The following is a 26,228-nucleotide window of genomic DNA, read 5'->3' as shown; positions in this document are numbered from 1 at the left end:
TTGAAAATAAGAGTTCCTCAAAAGTGACTGGAATTAGGTACTCTTTGCTTATAATTTTCAGGATTGCTTAATCATTCCCAGATCTAAGGTAATCCAAGTCTACACTTCCCAAAAATGAAAGGTGGTTCCCAAAGGAGGAAGAAATCCTTGGTAGGTCCTCCTGGTACGTAATATGGTTTCTGGCCGAAGCCACAGAACTTGGCAACATAAGAAAAATAAGCCAAAAAAGATAACATAACGATTGCTGGTAGAAATCTTACTACTTCATTAGCAGCAGCTTTGATGTCCTCTAGGGCTGGTAATAATATTAGGCAAAAACACTGCTGAATAAGTTTTGCTGCCTTTACTTGCTTCTTTCTGGGTTCTGGAACAACCTGTCCCCTCCCTCCCAACCCTTGCCCAAGTCACCCCAGCCCACCTAAGAAAAGAGGGTTTAATCCGTTGTAGAATCAGAAGTGCTCGCTTGTAGAGTGGAAGTGAAGCAAGGAAGCTTGTCTTATTGCCAGTGCTGTAAGTCATATGCATCATTGTGTTACATGCATGCTATGCTTCCTGCAGCTGAGTACAGACAATGAGCTGTCCTTCAGTCATGACAGTTTCCTGTGGGGGCTTGTCCACAGACTGTTTGTCCCAGTGTAAAAGTTAGATAAGAAATGAAAATTACCACAAACATTTGGAAGCTATCTGATTACAGTATCTTACTCTCAAAGATGCTGAATTTTTTCAGGTCCTGCCCCATGGCTGTGAATTTGGAAGTCCCTCTTTTGATCTCTCCTGAATTGCTATTATAAACAATACCGGTGAAGGAGAGAAATAAAATACATATCCCTTAAGGGGTTCTGGCACCTTCTATACACTTGCCTAACTGGTATGTACCAGAAGTCTTTTAGATGTTCTAACTGTCCTTTATTTTATTGGCATGAAAGGCAAAGGGGCAAGATATGAAGTTTCTTACCACCTCTAGGGACAGAAGTGTCACCTTAAAATTTCCATACATTTAATGAGGTCCAGAAGTATCTTAAGATCATCCACAGAGCTACATAGAGAAAAGATTAGTCACTCATTAAGGGAGAATCAGAAGTGATTATTTGTTCTCCCTCCTTCTTCCTGGTCTTTTTAGAATATTAGGCTATACTAGTTGGTTTAGCTGGAATAGTCCAATTTACCTCTCCAGAGAGCAAGATTTAATTCTGAAAGGACAAGTGATGCAAACTTTTGAGAATACAGCTACATGAAAAGGTACTAGAAGAAACACTATTTTTTTTGCATACAACACAACTCCAACTAAGACATATATTTTGTTTTTGGGAAGACGACATGAAGAAAAAAGATTTTTTTTCCCTAGAGTGATGGCTGCATAGAGAAGGGAAAGAACCTAATCTTCAGCTGACTCACCTTCCCTTTCCTACTTAATGAAAAGAAGAAACCCAACCTGCCGCTGAAGACTGGTCTCCATGATGAATTTATGATTTTGGAAAGAGCTAAAGAATCTCCAAGGCTGTGATACAGGGAAAGAGACCAGAAGCAGCTAGCAGGGAGGAAAACTGCTCTAAGAAAGGTTAGCTTGATTAGTGATATCAAGATCATTAAAAGGGAAAGACTTCTATTAAAATCTTAGGAGTAAAGAGCAATGAGCCATGAAGTCAACTGACTCCTTCTTCTGCCTGAATAATAATACAACTTCTGCTACACTGTGAAGCAGGAATCAAAAGCAGGGTGTTACTATTCCACGCAGAAAAAAATCAACTAGGTACCAAGCACTAAAAGTGTGCCAAGGTGAGACAGGAACAGTGGGATCTAGAGCTTCATAACCCAAAGTAAGTGCCAAAGAATAAGTACAGAGTGAAATAAAATCCCCATGTTTAGCAGGGAATGCCAAGGCTCTTTTATTATTTACTACATGGACAAATGAAGGGCTCTTTTCAGGTTTTTGACCTTCATAAGGTTGAGACAACTGACCTGCTTCCTAGCTAATCTCTGGAGTAATTTTTCTTTCTGTCCTTGTCAGTGTTTGTCAGACAGAAGAGCTGCCGACGACTGGGCTTCTTAGCCAGTGCAGGCCAGGATATCAGAGTAGAAAATTCTCATGTCATTCAGACGCCCAGGAAAGACTGACTCTAGACAACAGTTCTTACTCCCCTTCCCTTTCAGGGGAAGCTGGAATCAAAGAATCAAGAAGAAAAACATATGGTACGCTGATCCTGGATGTGCACTTCTCTTAAGTAGAAGAGACACCAGAAATGCCGGTTCTTAACTTCTGCTAAAGCTCACTTATAGGGGAAGGTGTATGCACACACCTACAGAATCAGATTTAACTAAGGAAAAAATATATTCCTGTACATAAATGAATATGCACATACACACTTTTCCCTCAGATATTATGTAGCAGTACCCATATCCAAGAGGCAAAGATCTAAACAACTAAGTAATTAGACTATACTAATTCAGTATAGAAAGGAGCAGAATACCTCAGAGGTCATACCATCACGGACAGGAAAGGACAAAAATGCCTTTGGACACTCTGCCTTTCAGCTTTCAGAAGGGGTGAGAGGAAGAGAACAAGATAAAGGCACAACCAAAAAAAAAAATCCATGGTGACAACACAAAGAGCCATGCATCATTTTAAAGTGCAAGTGAAGACAGAAATAAGATTAAAGGTTTTAGTATCTTTGCAAAGTCAAAATACTAAGAATTAAATACGACTTAAAAAGTGACTGCTCTAAATAAGGAAAATGAAATTTTAAGAAGCTTTATGGGCAATAGTAATAATCAGCATTTGAAGAGCGATTATGTGCTACTTCAGACTCAAACAAGACAAAGTTTTTAAATTTTGCAAAAGGTGAAATTATATATTTACACACTGTTGCTCCATCCCTGGGGAAATATCTTTCAGAACTTAAACTACATTATTAAGTACCATTACATGCAGAAATTTACAGTTTTAAATTAAAAATAATTGTGCATACCTATTGTATCAGCTTTACTAAATCTTCGTATTACAACATTGTTCATATTTCCATTTTCACAAAGTTTTAATTCCGTGAGATACACTTCTACTTTGCAGTGCTTTACAAACATGCCCTGTTCAACCACCTGGGAAAAAAGAAACAGATCAGTGTTACTTACGAATCTAAATATATATTAGTACACAACTGTTTAAACTTCAGAGACCTCAAAAAGAGTCAACAAGATACATAAAAACTAGTTAATAAATGCCAAACCAGAAAAGATTCCTAACATAAATCATTTTTAGTAATTAAATTTTTAAATGACAGTTATATATCTCTTTGCTTGCTGTTATGTATGTTATTTGAATACTGACATTAATACTATACAGTTATGATTGAAGTAACATTAATATCACATTTACAACATTACAAGGGAATACATATTTTACCAATAGGCACATTAATCTAGAAATTTCAGTTTTAAAACCTTTAAGAATTAATTTTCTAGTTTAGCATATTATGACTATGACACAACAGTTAACAATCTCTTGTTTTGCACTACCAATAAACTTTGAACTACCACCACAGGACTATATTAACAAGCCTGACTATTACGCAACAAACTTTTAAACGGTTATTAGAGAAGAACTACCAACCAAACCTTTGCATTTATGCTCTGGATATATTCATTATCAGCTTTATCCACCCCCAAGTCTTTAAAAGAATACTGTTCCTAACAGATTTGCTTTGCAACATCTTCCACCAAACAGTAAAAGAGCGAGGAAAAAAGTGCACATAAATGAAAGAAAAATCCAGAAAAAAATATTCAGGGTCACCTCTTAAATCTATTTTCCTTGGATCCTCCAAAGTGTAACTGCAATACTTAGTCATGTAGACTGTTCTGAAAATAGCCTGATATGTGATACACCAGACAAGTATGGTAAAAAGGAGGCACCAAATAAGTGGCACGAGATAACTACTATACCAAGATAGCTTAAAAACATTCAGTACAGCAAAAAATACTCATTAATGAAGTATTCCATGTTTAATTGCTCGCTTTGTGTTGTAATGACTGTCAACTAGTGTGACATTTAACTAAAATGCATCTTAAGTTTAACAGTTTACTGACAACACTAGGGCTGCAGAGCTATACTAGTCCAGATCTCACACTGATTTACTGCATTACTGAAAAGAAAAAAAATAAGCAGAAAGTCTGCTATGGAGTCAGTTGGGTCACTGGATGATAAGGGTGTCACAGGATTAGAGGAAAGGTCCATTTGTAGATTTGAAATTGGCTTAAGGATAGAAAACAGTATGTTGGTATAAATAGTCAGTTTTCAGAATGGTAAAACGTAAGTAGTGGAGTTGCCTGGGGATCTTTGCTGTTTAATATATTCAAAATGACCTGGAAAGATAGATGATTGGGGGGCAGGGGGGAGTCAACAATGAGGCAGCTTGAAGAAGCAGCAAAATTATTTGAAGTAGTAAAGACTGTGAAGAACTACAGGACCTTGCTGAGCAAATGGGCAAAACTGCACTTATCAATATTGAATTTAATTTGCCAAGTGATGCAGATGGGATAACTCAAAATATACATATAGAATGATGGGCACTACATTAACTGCTACCACACAAGAAAGATCTTGAAGTCACTGGGCACAGTTCTCTAAAACATCAGCTCAGTGTTCAGCAGCAGGGAAAGTAGCAAATAAGGGTATTTGTATACATGCTCGTGCCACAATACCAGGTGCTTTTAAAAGTGCCCGACACTGTGGCACATGGCACATAAATGGAGAAATGCATGTCAGCGCTGAGAAACTGGTGGCGATGCACGTTTGAACTAACACACTGGATGTGTGTTAGTTCAAAAGTGCACCAACACCATTTTCTGCACACTGACACATTTCACCACTTATACAACTGCACACAAAGCAATGCAGCAGGTGTCAGCTTGTGTGCCGAGCAGACTTGATTAATCTAGTCTGCTCTGACCCGATGGATCTCCGGCGCATTATGAGAAAAAAAAGTTACATGTATAAATGCCCTAAAATGTTAGGGATGATCACGAATAAAATTATATACAAAAAAAAAAAGCAAACAGAAAATATCATTCTCCTCCCCTTTAAGTTTATTGTGCATCTAGACCTTGAATATTGTGTGCCCACACCTTGGTCCCCAGAACTCAAAAAGGTTACAAAGCTAGAAGAGGTGCAAAGGGCAACACGGAAATTTAGGGGCATGGAGTGGCTTTCATATGAGAAGAGGCTAAATAAGCTAGTACTTTTCACCATAGAAGAGAGACACTTGAAGGGGGACATGAGAAGTTTACAAAATATTAGATGATACAAAGAAAGTAAAAAGGGATTTATTATTTGCTGTCTCAATACTAGAACTAGAGGGATATAACATGAAACTATTTGGTAGTAGGTTAAAACTAACAGAAAGAAGTTATTTTTCATACAGTGAGTAATTAACTCAAGGAACTCACTGCCACAAGAAGTTGTAGAGGCTGGTAGCTTAACCCAGTTCTGGACTGGACCAGTTCTTGGAGGAAAGCTCCATCAGTATGTATTGAATATGGTAGAGAGGGGTGCAGCCTCTGAAAAATCACAACTTCTTATACCTCTGAAAACTGGAAGCTGCAATGGGAGAACAACAGGGAGTGAAAGAGTCTGGATATCATTGCTCATCTTCCCCCACCCACCCACCCACCTGCCCATCCATTCTCTGCCACTGAGAGACAGGACACTGGGCTTGATGGTCTGACCCAGTAAATGCCCATTTTTATTTCTAATTGTTTTAGTGTAGTGTAGTGTAATTTATTTTCAGGTGAAGGCAATATTAAGCAGAGTACAAGTGACAATACATCAGTGCTCTGACTACATGTTAATATCTATAAAGCACCCCAGAATTAAGAACTTCACCCAATGCTGGGCCAATGTAAATTTGGGCCTACATTTCAAAATATGACAACAACAAAGAATGTTAGTATGGAGAAGGGACAAAGGAAAAGTACACAGTGGAAAGGGGTATTTCTCTAATCTGACAGGGCTAAAGATGAGCACCTATCCACAAACCCTGACAAAGACTAACGATACACAAGAACAATGAAGAAGAAAAAGGAAAGAAATAAGCAAGAGGAAAAAATATTTATCTGCAGCAACTGTAATCCAAAGATAGGTCTCAGAAGATGAATACCAACAGATAGCTGTACCTGAGAGAATCTGGCAGAAATTCCCTTTAAGCAATTCTTAGCTAATGGTGTCTAAAGGGTATACTTAGATGTCAACTATTCTTAATATTTAACTGGTGAAGTCCTTTCACTATTTTTTCACCCAAAATTCCACCATAAGAACTAGTAAACAAAGATGAAATGTTAACAGCAGCTTTATTTAGTGGACAGGAAGGAAACTAACCATTTAAATGCTAAACCGTATGGCTATAGCAAACACCACTTAAGAGTAATATGTTGCTCTTCAAGAAAAAATAAAATTTTGTTGCACTCCTACTTCTAGAAACTAAAAAATTCCTGGGGTGCTTATTTAAAAAGGAAAGTGACACCATAAAAGGTAGCATGTAGCAATAAGGAACTGCTTCAATTAAGTATTATTATTTTCATTTCCTTAACTCTGGCTCTTGGCAAAACTGAATCTTCAAAGAGTTTGCCAACTTCTGCAACTTCTCTGGCATCTGCTCATGAAAGACAGATTATTACCAGAGTCAGTCACTGGTGCTGTACTAACAATTTTACCAGATCTAAGCTCTTCCTGCTGCAGATTTCATCACCAGATTCTCAGAAACAGAACTGGAATGACAGCACAGTGGCCTAAAAACTATTTTTCAGTCAATTTAGAAACAGCTGATGTAACAAAACTGTTATATCATCTCTAACTAGTCTGGATGAGGATGTGTTGAAATCGCTGTCCTGAAAATACAAGTGACATCTCCAGATTAAAAAGGAACACTTTTCTATAAAAAGGGGAAGGGTCATATCATCCCAGAAAGAGACTTGCCTTTCACACTCCCTACTAGAGAAAACCTTTGCCTTCCACACGGCATTAAAATCCAGTAGAACAACACTACTCAAGGACTTGTAAAAGTGAGTATACCCAAGGCAGTCTGTGCTTAAGACATGAGCTCTAAGTAGTCCTAAAGTCTATTATAATCTCACAGGAGATGTGCAGCTACTGACTAATGTGTCTAAGCCTTTTGTTGGATGGAGGGCTCCATTATTAGCATTAGTATGGCACTTATCTGCCAGAAGACTGACATACCATCATAACAATTTATTTACAGAAGGGTTTGTCTGCTGAACACATGAGAAACAACTAAGTGCTAAATTGGTGCCAACTTCATTAGAGCAGTAGAAACTTTCTTTTGATATAATAAATACAACTATTAGGGATTGAACAATCTCTAAAATAAGAATAAAAAGTATGCCCCCCACAAATAATTATATTAACTAAAAAAAAAAATTGATGTATTAATCTTGAGCCACACACAATGAGATTCCAATCAGCAGTACTCTAATTGACTTCAGTGCAACTGCTGTATATACTATGCATCATTTGTAGTCCTAAATTTAGAAATATTCTAGTTTTAGCAGTTAACTTGCTTAGCATACCTTGCGTGCTATTGGCTCCTGACCTTCCATCAATGTGTACCAGCTAACTAGTTTATTCCAGCCTTCAGTTGGCAAAAGGATGTAGTCCAGCTCATCAATGAGATGCTCCTTAAGAGACTGAGAGTCACCGTCTGTGAAAAAAAATTCATCAAAAAATGTGGTGAACATAATCATAACTATTAATCAAAAATATGTTAATAATGCTGAAAATACCAAATATGTAATCATTTACTGCTGCTAAGACATACACATTATTATTGCTTGAAAATTCAATAGCCAAATGTTGTTATGACTAATTTAAATATTTAAAAACTACTTTAGCAATGAATTATCCAATACAAGTGTGACTGGACTACTATAGTTAATTTCTTCTATTCATTCAAGCAGAAACTGAATTTAATTAAACTGCCTAGGCTTCCTGGGCATGTAGTCCACAGTGATCAAAGCAGTATCCATGCTATATAGCACCACAATAGAAGTCTAATGTTTCTGCTGTAAAAAAATCTCTCTCATAGGACCACAATACATGATGGAATACTCAGAAAAAAGCAGCACGCATGACAAAAAGATCCCAATGATATCCCTTTGTCCGTCTGGCTGAGGGAAGTGTCTGCACTTGGTCTGACCAACTGCAGACACTTCCCTCAGCCAGACAAAGGGTATTTGTTCCTCAAAGCTTACACAGAAGAATTTTTCCAACTATTTAGTTGGTCTAATAAAAGATATCGGATTTACCCAAAGAACCTTGTCTGTCTTATGTCCTTACACCAACACTGCTACAACCTATACCCCTGAAAAAATACTATTAGTGCTTTCACTTATTTTTAAAATTTTTAATGCAAACTGTCCTAAAATATCACAGATAATACTCATCATAACATGGTAGTGCAAGTCAGTGTTTTCTGTGTCCCAAGTCTGATCCACTGTGTGTTTAAATGCATAACAATCTGTACTGAATACCTGTGTTGTTCTCCCAGCATAACTTATGTTCAACTTTCCCACTGCCTGGTTTAATCCTTTATACAACAAGATGCTGATGTCATGCAACGGTTGGACCCACGCAAGATTTGAACTGAGGTGAGTCTCATACACACAGGACAAACTTCTACAGGAATTATGCTAACCACTGGCCAGCACAACTCCTCTGGATCAGATCACAGAAGACCATAGTTAAATTGTGGAGATTCACACTTTCAGTTCTGGCAATGTTGTTCATGTGTGTGAACATGGCTGTTTGGTACCCTAGGGACAACTAGTGGTGGTGCACCTTGTGCCACTGCTAGTTGTCCCCATAGAACACCCATGCCACAGGCGCTCCGTTACCCCAAGTTGAGTAGTGGAGGCTGGGACCAGCACTGTGCTGGCCCCATGAGCTTTACCTGGGATCCTAGGGGCCTCCCAGAGCTGTAACAGTGGCAATCCTGATGCACGGAGCCTTGCCAGCAGCCGGAGCATGGCTCCAGCCAGCACAGCTCCGATTTTTAGCAGTGCATACTGCCCCCACGTGTGCTGCTCTGCCTTTTTTTTTGCAGGTTTTTTTTGACCCCCTAGATATCCATTTTCAGTGTACAAACTATTTCCATTGTATGATCATGAGTTGCAGAAACAAGCAACTCAAATTTGATTAATTTCCCTCCCGTGTTGCTCCCTTTGAAGCTGCTTTTAAATAAGTTCTTGTTTCCTTATGAAGAATAAGGCCTATTTCTCCCCACAAAGACAAAAAGAGACTAAACACATAGTATAAATATTAAGACCTTTTAAATTCTCTTTATCATTTATTTTGATTATACTTCTATAATTATACTAACTAAACGACAATGACTTTTGTAAAAGATACTGATGTATCCAATGGCAAATGTTTAAAAAAATACTACTCTCTGAGTTAAACTGACTTTTCAAACTCAGAAGCCCTTAAATAATCTCTACTTATATCCTACAGTAGCAATTTTATTCATTACCATTTCAGCTTAAGTTGATTAAGTTAAAACAGTACAACTTATATCTACACATGACTGGTTTGTGAACATTCACACTCTTCATCAGATTTCATGGTGCTCACCAACCTGACTCAAAGTTATCATTAAGTTAATCAAAAAGAAAAGAAAATTGTGTACATTATTAAATAATTATATTACCATAAAAGTGCCCCTACAAATAAAATATAAACTGCAACCACTCATTATTTACACCATAGGGCTCCCTTATTTCAGTCTGAAAGCAGAAAAAGCTTACTTTAACAAAATGCCAATAAATATTAGCTGAGGGGGAGGAGGGAAGACAATCTTTTACAAAACATTTATATAAAAATCTTTAAAAGGGGGATAAAATATGAATTAAATTTAACAGACTAAAATTTTATCAATGAGAAATTCATACTAAAACTGTAAGTCTGCTATCCCTAAACACTAAATTACCTTTGAGGAGTCCAGAATTATCAATAGGGCCAGGGTACACATTCTGATCTCCCATCTGGTATTTGTCCCAGCTGTCAAACCCAACATATTTTTTCCACTGTTTGAACCAACGACTATCCACTAGATACCTTAAAAGGGAAGCAGAAAAAAAATATTAAATTAGCAGCAAAATACAAAATAAAAGTTCCAGTATTTGTTACTGTAGTCAAAGTAAGATAGTTTTGTATGGTAAGATACTCTGATTTAAGAGTCCTAGGTAACTTGATATTTACAATTTTTTTTAAAGTACATCAGGTACCTCAAATTTCCTTGCAAACCAGGTGTTAAATCCTCCAATCTAACCAGGTGTTAAATGTGATTTGCCATTCTTACAACCAAGAATTTTATTTTTAAAAAACTGTTTGCCTTACTTATACACAGTGCACAGAATTTTGCAAGGCTGCCAATATAGCATTAGAGAAGTTAAAAAAAAAAAAAGTTGCATTTCTTTATTCATGACAAGCCATAAACAACTTTTACTATGCACAGCCAGGTTTTTTTCCTCAAAAGATCTGTTTTTGAAAAGGTAAATTGCTAATCATCTCAGTCTGTAATAAAAACTAATTTTGTTGTGCTGTAATTTTAATTGTAGAACATTTTAAACTTGCAGCCCCCCTGCCTCCGGTCCCATGCACCAGATCTAGCATGCAAGGCCATGCTGGGCCTGCAGGGCTCCCTTTGGATCCAAAAATTCAGCTGAGCAGCAGCAATTAATACCACCACTTCTCCCCCACTGACAAATGTTCAGATATGGAGAGCCCTGGCTTTGTCTAGCCAAGCCCCTCTTGGTCTGCTATTTGGTACCACGTAAACCAGTACAGCCTGTTCCATGGTCAGGCTCTAAACAACTAAATAGATGTCCCCACTTGGGCTAGCTTGGGTGAGGAGGGTGTATGGACACCCAGCAGGACTAAAAACAAGACCTGTCAAAGGGCAGATGCGTTTGCTGCAAGCCAGTGGCCATCCATACCAGGAGAGGAGATGGATGCCATCATGTCACTCTGCCCAAAGTATCATCAGTGATGTAAAGCAACTCACTGAACCAATGAGGGTTGTTACAGCATCTCAGGGGCCCCAACAGTCACAGCAGCCCCTGGGCTGACTTGACCCGGGAAGCTCTGTAGACTGGATAAGGCTCTGTAGGCAGCATCTGGCCTGTGGGCTGGAGGTTGAGCATGTATGATCTAGCACTTATCCAAAACCTTAACCCTCCAGGCACTAAAAAAGCAAGAATACCACTGAGTCTGGCTTAGAGGATGAAATAAAATAATCAGTTCTGACACTACAGTTCAACTCTGATGCCATACACTGTACAATTAGCATAACTGTACACAAATACAATAAACACTGGTTAATTCGCCACTCCAAGGGAATGCAAATAACAGTTAATTATCCATAAGTGACCAAATATGAAGAGTTAAGAGCAGGGAAGGAAAGAGCAGGCAGGCAGCCCCTGAGGGGAAATCTGACCATCAAACTAAAACTATGGCGACAAATTATCCCGTAAGTGAATTAACTGACATTTAATGCATAATAAGAGTTCACATGAAAGAGATACAGGTGACAAGACAAGTCTTCAAGCCTCACAGTCCTACTTTCAGGCTAAAATGTAGCCTTTCAGTCTAGTCATCAGTCTAGCCAGTACCACAAATTATTTTAATTGTCTTTTTTCTCCTGTCCACCATATTCTACAATAAAGGGACCAAAATTGACCATCCCCAGCCCCTCCCCCACTGTTTGCCTAGAGGTGTGTGCGCAGGCTGGGACTCTGAAGCCTGGTGCAGATGTTTGCAGTCTCCTGGCTGTCAGCCACAGCTGACCCAAGCTCTGGGCAGCTGCAGCAGGGGTCCCAAGCCCCAGGAGCGGCTCCACAGCTGTGCGTGCCTCGAGCTGATGGTAGGGGAGGGGGCCAGGGTTATGCAGGGGCTCTGGACACTGGTGCAGCTATTTGTAGCCTCCTGGTTGCCTGCCCCAGCCACCCCAGGCTCTAGGCAGCTGCTTCCTGCTATGGAGCCCTGGCTGCCTGAAGCAAGGCTTGCAGCCTCCTGGGCTCCTGCCACGAGCAGCCCGGACTCTGTGGCTGGCAGCAGCTGCCCAGGCCAGCTCTGGTGTTCCAAGAAAAATGGCCTCACGTGCCATGGTGTGGCATGCATGCCAGGGGTTGCTGACCCTTGCTTTAAACAGTCATGCCACTGTTACTGCAAAAGTCTTCACTCCAGTTACTGCTTCATCACTTACATCTACATGAATCTTTTTCTCAAATGTTTATTAAACTCCAAATTTCTTTCCCTCAGCAACTGTTCATTGATTATATTAAATTCTGCAAATTATTAAGAGGAAAACACCACTGAAATAAAGTATTTTTAACTAGCCATAACTGTCCTCAACTGTTCTTTTTGGGCTAAAAAAAACTGTGTAAAGTATCAAGATTTTTTTAAATTAAAAGGGAGAAAGAGGATGTTTAAGGGAAAACAAATTAGCTCTTTTTAAAAGCTTAATAAAAGTCAATAAGGATGTTGCTGCAATAACCAACTAATTTTTACACTTGGGGCACAACAGATCCAATCAAATGAGATTTTATATAAGGGTGAGACAGAATAATTAATGCCCTAGTCTAAAACTTTGGAACATACATAACATGATTGTGATTATACTCTGTAGGGGAAACTAAATTATGTTACCATGGTTTTAAAAGTAGTCTTCTACAATATTGATATTTTCAGAATTGTAACAGGATTCCCTTAACGTGATTAGAGGGGACCAAATAATTCTATAATGAGATAAAACCAACCCATACAAAGTTATGTTAACTAAGCTATAGTAGAGATAATGCAAGTGAGAGGCCAACTCAGTCCGCAGCCTGGCTGGACGGACAGCAAATGGCAGGAAGAACACCTGTGCTGGATGTATGCTTTGTAAAAGAAGCAGACACTCTTATTAATGCTGAGCCAACATACAATATGTGTTCACATTTAAGTCTATACATTTCAGGCTTCAGGTGACATTTCTTTAAAGAAATTCATTGGGAAAACCAATTCTAGACAAGGTGGATTTGATTTAAATCGCTAGTCAGGAAGCCTTGATTTAATCATTGTTTTCTACAAAAAGTAAGTTCTTGTTTTTTGATATCCTTTATCCTTTTAACTTCTTTAAATTTTGCATTTTTAGAGAAAAATAAGGGCTTGACTGTGCATACACAAACTTGCAGAGACAAGAAAGCTGATGGGTAGGTAATCAGGTCTGTTATCTCTCACCTCTATATACTGCTGTTAACAAGGATGTTATCTCTGGAGACGACAAACTCTCCCTTTGCCTGAAGAAGGGTGTCTGTGCCCGAGAGCTTGCAGAGAACAATTTTTCCAACTATTTAGTTGGTCCAGTAAAAGATATCACATCTGCCTGCAAATGATCTCTGGAGACACAAATCCACAGTTTGAGAACTGAAACCGAGCAGCACAGAGATGCTTAATGGGATCTTCTAGACTGAGCACAGAGACCCATTGGGTAGAGTGTTTTTCTTTAATCTTTACTATTCTATAGAGGATCCTCTGGGAACCCCATATGATTGGGCCCCTAATATAGTTCATAGCCTGTTGTGACCTATTTATAAAACTTATAAGGTTACATGAATATATTGTCTCAAATAGTATATAATTTAGGGGTGAAACGATACAGATTTTTGGGGCCAATACTGATAGCCAATTTTTAAAGCGGTACATCGGCCAATACCAATCCATCTTCCAACGTGTAGCCCAGCAGCTTGAAGAGCAGTGTCCGCTGGTAAGTCTGTTGTGGTGGAAGGCAAGGGGGAAGAAAAGGGGTGTGGAGGGCAAATCAAGGCCCCTGTGTGAGGGAGGGAGTGGGGCTGGGGCAGGCACTGCCCAGCCAGGGTAGGGTACAGGAAGGAGCCACAGTACATTCAGGGGGTGCAGGCAGGGGGGTGGCTCTGTGCACCCTGGGAAGGCATAGTGGGGTATGTGTCCCTGGATCTGTGCGGGGTGAGGGCAGGCTGCCACTGCAGGTTGGGGCTGCACTGGGTTCTTCCCGGAGGGGGTTTGGGATGGGCAGTGGTGGCGATGAGAGGGGAGCTGTGGGGGGAAGGGAAGGGTGGCTGTAGCCACCTCAAAATTTGACGTAGCCACCTCAACCCCACCTTCCCAGCACCATTGCTGCCTGCCCCAAGCGCAGCCTGGCCCAGACCCCTTTGGGAACAGCCTGGCACAGCCCAGGCCCCAGCCCAAAGTAGTAGCCCACCCCGCACAGATCTAGGGGCATACAGCCTCCCATGCCCTCCCAGGGTGTGCGCAGCAGTGGGAGCCACCACCCACCCCACGCACCCTGGACAAGTCACAGCTCCATCCCGTGCCCCGCCCTGCCTCAGCTGAACAATGCCTGCCCCAGCCCCACTCCCTCACCATGGGGGTCTTGACTTGCGCCCCCCCACATGCTCCTTCCTTTTCCCCGTCCCCTTGCACCACAACAGACTTACCAGCTGGATGCAGCTCTCCAAGCTCCTGAGCTGTGCTCCTCACTGCCTATGTGCTGTGCTGTGGCTGCTTGCATGCACAGGGCATCTATTGGCCACATCAGGCAAAAAAAGTCAATTTCGAATACAGGCAATTTTCTTTATATCAGTGCCTATCTGATATTGGACTGATGTATCAGTGCATCTCTAATATAATTAGAAATTATAATCCCTTTCCATGATGATACCTTTGAGCTTTAACATATCTTAAACTATAGAGTATTTTTTTTTAAAAAGCACCTTAAAAATACAATTAAATAAAAACATAATTTAAATAAAAAATCCAATTTTTTAAAATTTTAAAAATCATTGATTTTTATCCACCCTGTTTCTAGAGCAGATCAGTGCCACTATTCTAGTGCGAACTAGCCTGTCATAAGAGCAACCATTTCCCTATTTTTAAAGTATCTGCAAGTGTTCTTAAAACTTCAGAACAAAATTTCCCATTGATCTTCAACATATTTCTGTTTTACATGATCAAAAATTCAGGTTAAGTTTTTAAAATTAATGGGTCAGCACCATCTCAGCATTTTATTCCACATACAAAGAAAAAAAACCCCTCATTTACTCTATTACATAGAGTCCCTTATCAAAGAACGAACATTTCAGCAGTAAATCCAAGAACTCAGATAAAAGTGTCTAAAGCCAATCCTATGCTGAAAGCCTGCTGGTATAGCTATTATGGCAAATAAATGTTTAGCAAGCAAAATAAATTACACCAGAAAAAGCACTTTTAATGCTGGCGTAACTGCCCCTACATTAGGGCTTTTGCCAATATACAGACTTTGCCAAAAATCTTGTCAGATCTCTAAGCAACACTGCTAGGTCAGAAAAAGTTTCTAATGTAGACCCAGTCCAAGACACCAAACAAAGAGATATTTACTTTTAAAATCCTGAACATGTGAGAGTTCATAAACTATTGATTTTTTAATCCCTTTGTATCGTGACCATTAGAAATATACTGTACCAAGAAGCAATATAGGCACTGTAACTGTCTTTACAGCTAGCAAAAAAAGATTAGAGCCAACCTTAAATGCAAATAGATACTATTTTCAACATAATGTTGAAATGAGCCTAATAAATTACACTCAAAAAGCATAGTAGTAGAAAGAAAGGTTTTCTTACTTTTAAAATTAATAGCCAAGTGAAAACTCTCTCTACTTTCCTAGAAGATAACTGCAGAGATTGGGCCCAAGACAGATCTCAGAACTACTTTGAAGAACATTTTTAAAGATGTCTGATTTGCATAAAGCAATGTTTTATGTACAGGTGTACTTTTTAGCAAAAAGTAAACCATTTGCATTCATGAAGGTCTTGTTTTCCTCCTGAATAAAAGGCCAAATTCCTGTTGACTTCATCAAGAAGACTGATCATCCTTTACCACAACTGCTCTGCAAAGGTGAAAGGTTTCAAACATTTGCAAATATATGGTAATGTTACAATCATCAGATTGGATTTTTTCTTGTTTAAAGTAATTCCTAAGGTTGATTATGGTACAGTTGTTGAAAGATAAATGACCATTGAGAAGGAACACTAAAGCAGAAAACCATACACCACAGCCACCTCATTCCAAAATATAACCTATTTCAGGACTACTTTTTTTTTTTTTTAATAGGAAATTTTCAACACTAATTTTAAATATACATGGTATTTTCAACTCTGTCAACAAGAAAAATATTCAGTATGAAAGGAAACAATGAGAGCAATGTTTCATTACTGAAAAATACTTTTCCATTTTGAACCATGCATATATACCTATACTTGGGGGAAAAAGAAAAATAATGTGTATTCAGCTATTAGAACACGCTGTTTTCAGATACTGCTCAGTTTTAATTCACACAAAGTGTATGCTTACTGTATTTTTCAAAACTAAGTTCTAATTATTACCCAATCGCAGAAACGATTTTTCTTTTTTTTAACATTTAAGTCCTTTGTCCTGAGAAAAATTCTCCCAGGTTAGTTGCGAAACAAATTAACAACTCCCTACGCTGTGGCTTTTTCATTTAGTGAACAGATCTTTTCAGGCTTATTTATGCAGTTATCAGTTATAAAGATTGTTTCTTATATTTTCATATTATGCCTAAAGAAACAAAGTTTCAAGAGTCAAAACTGATAAAATTCTAAACCAGAAGCTCCCACCATACATAAGCTGTTAAATTTTTATATGGTTGCATCACACAACTTTCTGCTTTCTCTTTATGAAGATTCATGTCTTTAAAAGGAAGAAAAGGTATATCTAATGGCAAAAATAAAACATGACACCATGCTCTGAAAAACTGATGCAAGACCTAAGTTACCAGATTACCTTTAAACTAGATATTGGCCCAATGGAGCCGATAATTTGGCCGATAAATGCCTGTGCATGCGCACAGCCACAGCGCAGCACTCAAGCAGTGAGGAGCAGAGCCAGCAGCGCGGGGAGCTGCCTCCAGGTGCCAAGTCCAGTGTGATGGAAAGGGAGGAGCGGGCAGCAGGGCTGAGTCGCGGCTTGTGGGGGAAGGCAGCTCCTGCCGCTGCTTGCACCCTGGGAGAGGTATGAGGGGGAGAGGGGTGTGTTCCCCAGATCTGTGTGGGGTAGGGCAGGCTGCAGCCGTGGCAGCAGGGGGCTCTTCTCGGCAGGGACTGGGCTCAGAGCGGGTGCTGGGTAGATGCTGCATCCACCCCAAGTTTTGCTGCTGCTCCACTCCCAATGCCGCCGCTGCTGCCAGCCACCTGGTGCAGCCCCAACTCAATACCCTACCTCGACCCACGCACTAGGAAGAGCTGGGGCTACACTAGGCAGCTGGCGGCAGTGGCACTGGGAGTGGAGCAGGAGCAAAATTTGGGGTGGATCCAGTATCCTCCCAGCACTGTTGGCACCTGCTCCGAGCCAAGCTCCCACTGAGAACAGCCCTGCATAACCTTGGCTGCAGCCCACCCCACCCCAGGCAGAACTTGCAGACACCCCCTCCGACCCGTGCCCTCCCAAGGTGCAAGCATCAGAGGGAGCTGCTTCCACCCTCCGGGAGCCATGGCTCCAATCCCCCACCCCCGTACCTGCCCCTCCTCCTGCCCCTCCCAACACATCAGACTTACCAGCTGGAGACAGCTGTATCGGAAATCGGATCGGTATTGGCCAATATGCCTCCTTAAATACTGGCTATTGGTATTGGCCCCAAATATCTCTATCAGTGCACCCTTATTTTAAATCTTAGTCAAATATCTGCCACTACACAATGTGCATCTTGAACAAGTTAAGCAAGTATGATTATAGGAGTTCTGTGCGCCTAACGCAAGTAAAATCTGCACCAGTTGCATAATAGTTTGGCTACTAAAAGCCTTCAGTAACATCTTTATTACACTTAAAAGTCTATATATAAATACAGCAACACAATTAAAACAATGAGGAAACACATAAGTTAAAGCTGATAGAGTAATTAATGTTTCAATTTTGTAGAAGTGTGCGTCAAAGGCCTCTTAATTTTCCTATAACAAGTAATCAAGATGCTTTGTACAGACTGGGTCAGTCATCTAGAGCATCATTTTCTCACGTAGAACTCATTCTTTTTTCCCAAAAAAACAGCCGAAGGAAATTGGAGTACATAAATATGGTGACAGCAGTTTCTGCAGCTTAAATTTTGGCTGGGCAAAAGTCTACATTGCTCTTTACCCACAGGAACCAGAACCATGAGCAGGCTCAGCTCCCCAGTTGTTGTCACTCAATTACTTACTACAAAGAAAGATTTTTTTCCTTCATTCTGCCCTTCAGAAATAAGGTGCATATCTTATTCCAGAGCATGCTGCAGGCAAGATAAATATGGGCCTTTGAGAGATATATGCTTAGTAACAGACATAAGAAGTGTGAGAGACAAGTTTCTCTCCCTCTGATTCCCTAGCAAATTCTGCATCCATGGTGCCCCACACTCAACGTGACCACTAAAATAGTAGTGGGGGGTTACCTATCCTATCTGGCCTGAGTTAGTGCTCACCAATTCTACCATCCATAAAAAGGGGTCTAACTCAAGTTGTGATTTCTGTGACACACGGGACTGTCCACAATCAACTTAAAAATGGAATAAAAATAAAATGCTGACTCCCCAGTGAGAGCCTGCAGTCCTGGCTGCCATGGTCCAGCCTCAAAGCCCACCGGGGGGTGAGGGGAGGGAATGAAGGCACCAGCTTGCAGGGCCACACAAAGGGCAGCAGACATCCCCCCCATCCCCCTCCCCCTCCCTGGGCCTCTGCCAATCAGCACTGAGGGCCACACAAAGGGGAGCCAGCAAACAAGAGAGGCCACACCCTCATCCCTCAACCAACCAGCACTGAGGGACAAGGCTGGCAGAGAACATCTGGGAAATACTGGTAAAATCTGCTCTTTGTGCCACAAATCAACTTGTGAAAACTATTTAGTCATGCCACACTAAGTAGATCCCTATCCATAAATGGAGTCTGAGTTAGCTCTCACCAATTCTAACATCCATATATGGATCACCATTTAAAGGGAACAAAAAATTATTTGAACAAAACACGAAGAATGCTAGCAGTAAAATAATAAACAATTTACACTAGCAGAGATAGTAAACTCTGTTTTCCTTTAGTGTATCATCACCTACCCACCATTCTTGCTACCAATCTTCAATTCTTTCCATTGGGTTCCCAGAGTTAGGTGGTATCCAATTCCTGCAATGCTTTTCCATACATTTTTTAAAATCCCACACTTTTGCTTAGTTCACTCACAGAAAGCAGGTCACCTTCTGTCTTAATTAATGTAAACTCTGCATCAGCTTCTTGGCACCCACTCAGTTTTCCCCTGCATGCGGAAAGCCATCTCTAAATCACAATTTGACGTCAATAGTCCTTTTCCCTGGTCTTCAGATCCTGTCATATCTGCCTTCATGCTGAAACTTATAGTTTTTTGCCAAAACTCCAAAATCCCAATATAACAAGACCTTGTTTTCATATAGCTACCCTTTCAATTTAGTAAATTTTAATTCAGTTCAGTAAAACCAAGATAACCAAGACAACTGTTTAATCACCACTCTGAAATAGATGTATCTGCTGTGATTAGCAAAGCATGAGCAATTTATGCATTCAAGAAAAACAATTTGGATCTTAACAATGCTAACCACACAAAACGAATTGCTCCCACTGTAGCCATACAGTTTTGAATTTCTAATGTCGGTTCATTAGAAGGCTAGTAATTCAACATACATTTATTTCAGCTCCTATAGTTCGTAAGGAGACTACTGAAGTCAACTCAATAAACTTTTGAATACTGACATTCAATTTGTTCTGTAACAATGGTGTGGCAGGGTTCCCCCTCCTGCTTCATACATACTTCTGGAATGAAAAATGAAATGCTACTTCTTCAGTAAGATTAAGAAAAATGGAGTATGTTCAAATGCCTTAACATTTGCCGTCTCTACCCAAGAAGGATTTACTAGAATAAAACAGAATTACATTTCTTCCCAATATAACCTTCAGTACTTATCAAATGAAACTGCATAGGCACGTAAAGTAGACAGCGAACTAGACTTCTTTGAGAAAACCTGATTTAACTTTCTTGCGTTCTAAAAACTTTCTTTGCCCTACTTCTGTAAACACAAACATCTGACAGGCTTCACTTAATTCAACAGAAATACTCATAAACCAGAAATTAAGCATGCAAACTCTGTGAAACATTCTTATCTTCATTTGTAAGAAGGATGCTATGTCATTCATACAAAGGCATAATGAAGTGAGTGGTAAGATACCAACTAAGCTTAAAATATATGGTCACTAGGATCAGTTAGGGTTAAGTCTACAATGGGAAGATGAAAGAAAATTAAGCTGGAAATGTTTGCTCAATTCTTAAATAATTAATCTTGCATGATGCTTAGAAAGAAACCTACATCAGAAAGTTGCAGATTAACACCCAATATGAAATGCTTTTCATTAACTATAATGTGCCTTAGGTACCTAAATATTGCATTTCATAGGGGTAGTTAATAGGCATTAATTTTTCTTATTAACAAACTTTCTACAATACTTAATCACTCCTGTTTCAGAAAGCTCTCCTGCGCTCTCTCTAAAAAGTTAGCAGTAATATTCGGCTTATCTGAACTTTGGAACCAATTCAAAAACCTTCCTCAAAGTCCCACAGAAAAGTTTACAAATATCCATCTCCTAATGCATTTTCATTAGGTTCTAATAAAAAACAGCTAATATATTGTTATAGTTTCAGACTGCAATACAGAACCTAGCAATACTGATCTATAACTGATTCTCACTGGAAAAGACTGTAGAACTGAAATCCCAGAAAAAGTTTCAGTTAATTATTTTAAGAGGACCTTTTCTGGGGGGGGTTCCTTACTTAGCATACTCTAACACAATAGATTTGTTTCATGTGGCATATAAAGATATAATTTAACTTAAGCATGATACAATGCAGTCAAGTGTTCATTATGGTATATAATTTCAAAAGTTTGACAATGGTGAAAGTGAAAACTACTCAATGGAGTAGATGGAGACATTATTAATATTAATGTTAAAATTAGTAGTTCTCTGAAATCTTCTGTTGTTCAATTACAAGTTTGGAAAACTTCCATCTTATGGTACATATTCTGGTTTTCAGCCATGCCCGTCATAAAACACTTCTCCAATTTCACTGCCATGTATCTAGTAAATTTTTAGTACACCAACAACTGAAACACCATTCACCAAAGTTGACAAACACAAGAAAATTTGCTGCATGCCTTTTTCAAAAAACTAGCAGCTGAAATTGCCATTTGCTTTTTGAGAGGAGCGAGGATTAAATATATTTCTTGTAAGGATTAAATATGAAGCTGTCTGGTGCTAAAGACAGGATGAAGTATTTCACTGAGTGTTAGAAGAGATGAGTGGCATTTATTAATACACTGTAGTAAAGGGGTAGGCAACCTTTTCATCACCGAAGCCCCATATCCAAAAACTGGATCAAATGGTTCCATGGGTCATATTCAGCTCAAAGGCTGTAAGTGGCCAACTCTTTTTGTAGCACATTAGTATCTCCTAGAAGTCCCAGCTGAGATTCAGGTATCATTATGCTATGCTATACCATTATGCTTCATAAACATGAAGTATGAGACAATCACACAGAACTTTCACATAAACAAGGCAAAGCATGGGAGAGGAAAGGGATGCACAGATATGAAGCTGCTTGCCTAAGATCATAACAAGAACATTAAAGTACTATGGGCTGACTTTCTGCAGGCCTTCTAAATTTGCTTGCAACTGAAATTCTAGTTTACTCATTGAAACATTTACCAAACCAAATATAAAATATTTATGAAATAAAGTTTCACACTATAACACAAATCTCTACAGAAACCTGATCCTAAAGGTTGATGACAGAAGCTGGGAAAAAACACAGAACTACTACAAAATCTGTTTCCAAATGGCAAAGTATGATTTAATACAGTGTTTCTCTACCAGGTTACTGTGGTACTCTGGCCTTAAAATCTTTGCAAGGATGTTGCGGCGCATTGTACAGAGTTAACATTTTTAGGTGGGCAAACATGATTCATAAGATGAACCTAGAGATTTCAAATAGGAACTCAGAGCGTTAAAAACATTCTGACTCTGTTGCATAGAACTCAGACCACAAGAATTGCTCCAGTATTTTTCTGTAGTCAAAAAAAACAAAGAAAAGGAAAAAAAAAGTTAAGAGCTGGCATTTTCCAAGGGCCGGCACTGAGTCTAAAAAGGTCAAGAACCACTGATTTAGTAGCTGTCTACTCAAGATACTGACTCTCAGTGGAAAACAGCTGTCAACAACAGGTACATCCGACCAGCACGTTTATTAGCACCATAACAGGAAACACAACTGAATGGCACTGAAACTGGTTTTGTGCCGTCTACACAACTAGTTACATTCTTTTAAACATTAGTTCAGGACTGCCTAGTTGCTGACAGCTGTCATCAACCATGACTCAGTTTCTATAGTGAACTGAGTGAAACTCTGGCTCCATCAGGGAACAGACACAAACGCTTGAAAAATCTGACAAGTTACTAACCTGGCAAGTGAGTTTACTGATTTTGAAATGCATGTAGAGAGACTGGTGCTGAGGGACAGTGGAAGCCTCTAAAATGTCAGAAGATATTTTTGAAGAGTAAAACTAACAAGCACAGACACTTCATAGATTTAAAAAAAAAGAAAAAGAATCAAATACTCAAACTCAGAACCAACAGCTTTAAGAGTGATTCATGAGCTGGAATAAATTCAGATGAACTATTTGTCGAAGTCATTAATTTGCACAGAAGAGTACAATTAAAAATGAAACTGAACTGAATTAATCATATGAAAAATTATAACTAGGATTATTTGCAAATTAATTAGAACTTTTAGATTTTAAAACAAAACCATGTAGATTACCTTTAACATTTTTTACTGAACTGCTCAATGTGTACATGTTTACTCAAGTCCTTTTAACACTGTATAAATTAAAATAAAGAAAATAGCTCTTGCTGAAGCAGATTTTATGAGTTTAAAAGAGCATTCATCTCAGAGACAACACTTCAAATCTGCCCTACTTCAGTAGCAACCAAAAGTCTTACTCTCACTACTATGACTATTCATTCCATCCAGAAAGAGCACACACTAACTGCAGATGCTTCCTCACCCTGACAAAGGGTTTTTACACCCAAAAGCTTCCAAAGAAGAGTATTTCCAACTATTTGAGTTGGTCTAATAAAAGATATTGGATTTACCCAAAGAACCTTGTCTGCCTATGTCCTTAAACCAATGTGGCTACAAACTATACGCCCCTTTACTCTTACTACCACATTTACTTACATGTACAACTGCTTTTCCCCAGTCTGCCGGGGGGGTGGAAGCCCCTCATTTTAGATTCACATACAAAGCCTAGGGCAAGAGGTGGGGAGGGAAGTGGCTGCTGCAGCTCTGATTCTGGTCCTTAGCCCAGGTCAAGATCAAAGCTAAAGCCAAAGCCAGTCCTCACAGCAGCCCACCCTCCCCGCCAAGCCTGCTTTGCTTGACCTCACCTCTGCAGCTTCTGCCCCCTCTCCCCAACAGAGCACCTGGTAACTGCTCAGCCAACTGGCAGCACCAACTCTGCTGTGTGGCCTGGAAGGGGCTGGACTTCTATGTGCTGTGCTCCATGACCTGGGAGTAGAGCCCAAGCAGCATCTGACAGTAAAGGAGGTGGGCAGAAGAGGCAGAGAATGTGGGGAGTGGGTAAGAGGAAGAGACAAGAAACTGTGGGCAGCTGAGGCTGGGGGCAGGAAGGCTGCAGGGGGAAGTGGCAGCGCAGGCAGCGTGCAAGAGGGTTGCCACCCCCACCCCATAGCAGTGTGGAAGGGGCAAATCTAAGATAACCCTCTGATAATTAGATTCTATACTTGGAAAATTGTAACAGATGTATAAATTTCCCATATAACCTAATTATTAGGGGGTCATCTTAAATTGAAGGTTGCCTTAGATTTGGGTAAATAAAATACATAGTACAGGGTCAATGCTCCATGTAAACAATGCTCAGGTGTACAGTACTAACAAGCAAAAATTTACACTTGAAAATTTCACTGGAGAGGCCAAAAGCTTTATGATCATGAAGTACCCCCATTTCCAGGTAACAAGGAGAAGTTTGTACATCTATAATCCACACTTGTGCAAGCCCTATAAGTAGGGGTGCACTGATAAAGATTTTCTTGGCCGATACTGACAGCTGATTATTAACCAACCATATCAGCCAATGCCGATCTGACAAACAATATATTTAGTAATAATGCAAGGCATTTTAAACTACTGACATAAATAACCCCCCCTTTTTTTTTGGGCATGCTCCAGCACCCTGAGTCTTGTGTACTAGTATCCCCATGATTAAAAGTGGCGGCAAGGGCACCTAAACTAAAGCTCGTTGAACAACCTTTAGTTCAAGTGCCCTTACCCACATTTTTAAGCATAGGGACGCTGATACACAAGACGCTATGGCACTTTAATTAAAGCGACTGCCAGAGCCATTAATTAAAGTGCCAACCCTCCCACCTCCAGAGCACACAAGTGCCCGTGACAGTTGCAGCAGGCAGGCCTAGCCTAGCAGTGCCTGCAACTGGCTGTGCACAGGCCTTCAGCCCCTGTTCTTCTGTATGATGCCCCTGAACCTCAGGCCAGGGTGGGCAGCTGCCTAAGCCAGTCCAGCAGAGCTGAGGGGGAAGGTGTGAGCCTTCCCAGCTGACCAGGGCTGAGTGGTCTCTGAGCCAAGCTCCCTGCCCTCCTCCTTCTGCCCAGGGTAGAGCCACGGCCTGGAGAAGCTGGACCACTCCTCCACCTCAGCTGAACCCCAGGTTCCAGCAGGGGGGAAGGGCCCCTTCCCCCCCCCTTGTGCTGCCACTGCCAGGGGCAGGGAAAGCTCTCATGCCTTATGGGGGAGTTCTGAATGAACCCAGCCTCAAGAAGAGCAGAACCCAGCTGGGCTAAGTGGTCGAGGGAGGACTAATTCACACAGTGCGGGGGAGCAGCTGTCTTGGCTTCTGCCAGGCTCTGCCCCTAGGGTGTGAAGCTGCAGGCACTGAAGGCTAAGGTACACAGAGCAAGGCAACTCCACTCACCCCTCCCCAGTCACAGTTCTGTGGCACTCACAGCCTTTTACAGCACCCGCCCCAGCCCCAGCCCACAGTCAGCACCAGCACCTGGGACGCTGCACCCACTGCTCCTGCCTAGCCCAGCCCGGCAGTGAGGGGACGGGGTGGGGATGGAAAATGGCTCAGACCCCTATATCCAGATTGGGCCCAACAAACATTATCAGCTACAATGGGCAAAAAAAAGTCGATAGCATCATTTCCCTTTTACTGGCCAATCCAAGAGGCAACCGATATACTGGTGCAGCTATACCTGTAAGTAAAGCAACTCAACCTCTGGCATTGCCTGGTATCTTTTACGAGCACTAAAACATCTTAAGAAGTCAGAGAAGTAAGTTTTACATGTTACCTCTTTCTTGAAAACACACATGGATCTACAGAAGTATAACGGTTTTCTTATCACAATGTTAAGCTGACAGTATACAGAAAGCAGATAAATCCATGCAAATAATATATGAACTGGTTATCATTTAACTGAAAACATCAGGTCATTCATGACACAGGTCAATTTTGGCAGGCATGCTTCACTGTTCTACAGACCTCCTCCCAAACAGATTACAATTAATATTGTAATTATTATGCTTTTATTAAAAGGCATGAAAAAACCTAGTACAACCTGCAACTGTGAAGCTTTCTCTAGATGACTTTATGTGGCCTAAACTACCAGTTTCTACTGACTTTCAGATTTTATGAAAACATTAATTTTTCAGGTCAGATGGCTATGATTATAACCTTGTAAATCAGGATGAAATACAAATCAAACATGCTTTCCTGAGGCTATGAATAGTACTAATGTGCCTGCTGTTGTTCATGAGCCAAGAAAAGACATTAACACAATTCTAGAGGCTACAATAACAGATGGAAGTCCCCAAACATACTGTATCTTGCTACATACAGCACACCTTTTTCCAAAAAAGAGAAGAAAACAAAAAAAAAATGCTACCAGAAACTATGAGAGAGATACAGTTGAGAGGGTTCACTTTTGCCTTTGCCAAGTAAGCAGCAGAAAATCTGCACACGATCAGCTCCCTAACTGCTGCTACTCAAGTTATTTACTACAATATGTTTTCTTCATTCTACCTTTC

General features: G+C 40.2%; 1 protein-coding gene across 4 annotated transcripts in view; it reads right to left on the bottom strand.

The window, feature by feature from the left end:
- Positions 1-26,228, bottom strand: part of USP15 (ubiquitin specific peptidase 15) — a 101,329-nt gene that overhangs the window by 66,743 nt on the left and 8,358 nt on the right. For 2 of the 4 annotated variants that reach the window (XM_090042421.1, XM_090042422.1), the window contains exons 2-4: positions 9,987-10,114; positions 7,573-7,703; positions 2,967-3,093 (exon numbers count right to left, since the gene is read on the bottom strand). In XM_090042421.1, the coding sequence (XP_089898547.1) occupies positions 2,967-3,093; positions 7,573-7,703; positions 9,987-10,114 (386 nt within the window). Of the gene's footprint in view, positions 1-2,966; positions 3,094-3,784; positions 3,806-5,436; positions 5,560-7,572; positions 7,704-9,986; positions 10,115-26,228 lie in introns of those variants that run through there. The other 2 variants (XM_090042423.1, XM_090042424.1) reach the window with 2 other exon arrangements.

Source organism: Crocodylus siamensis, chromosome 4, assembly GCF_052110815.1.
Source record: "Crocodylus siamensis isolate JL-2025a chromosome 4, ASM5211081v1, whole genome shotgun sequence".
NCBI lineage: Eukaryota > Metazoa > Chordata > Crocodylia > Crocodylidae > Crocodylus > Crocodylus siamensis.
Note: the sequence above shows the minus strand (reverse complement) of the source record. Positions and strands in the feature narration are given on the sequence as shown.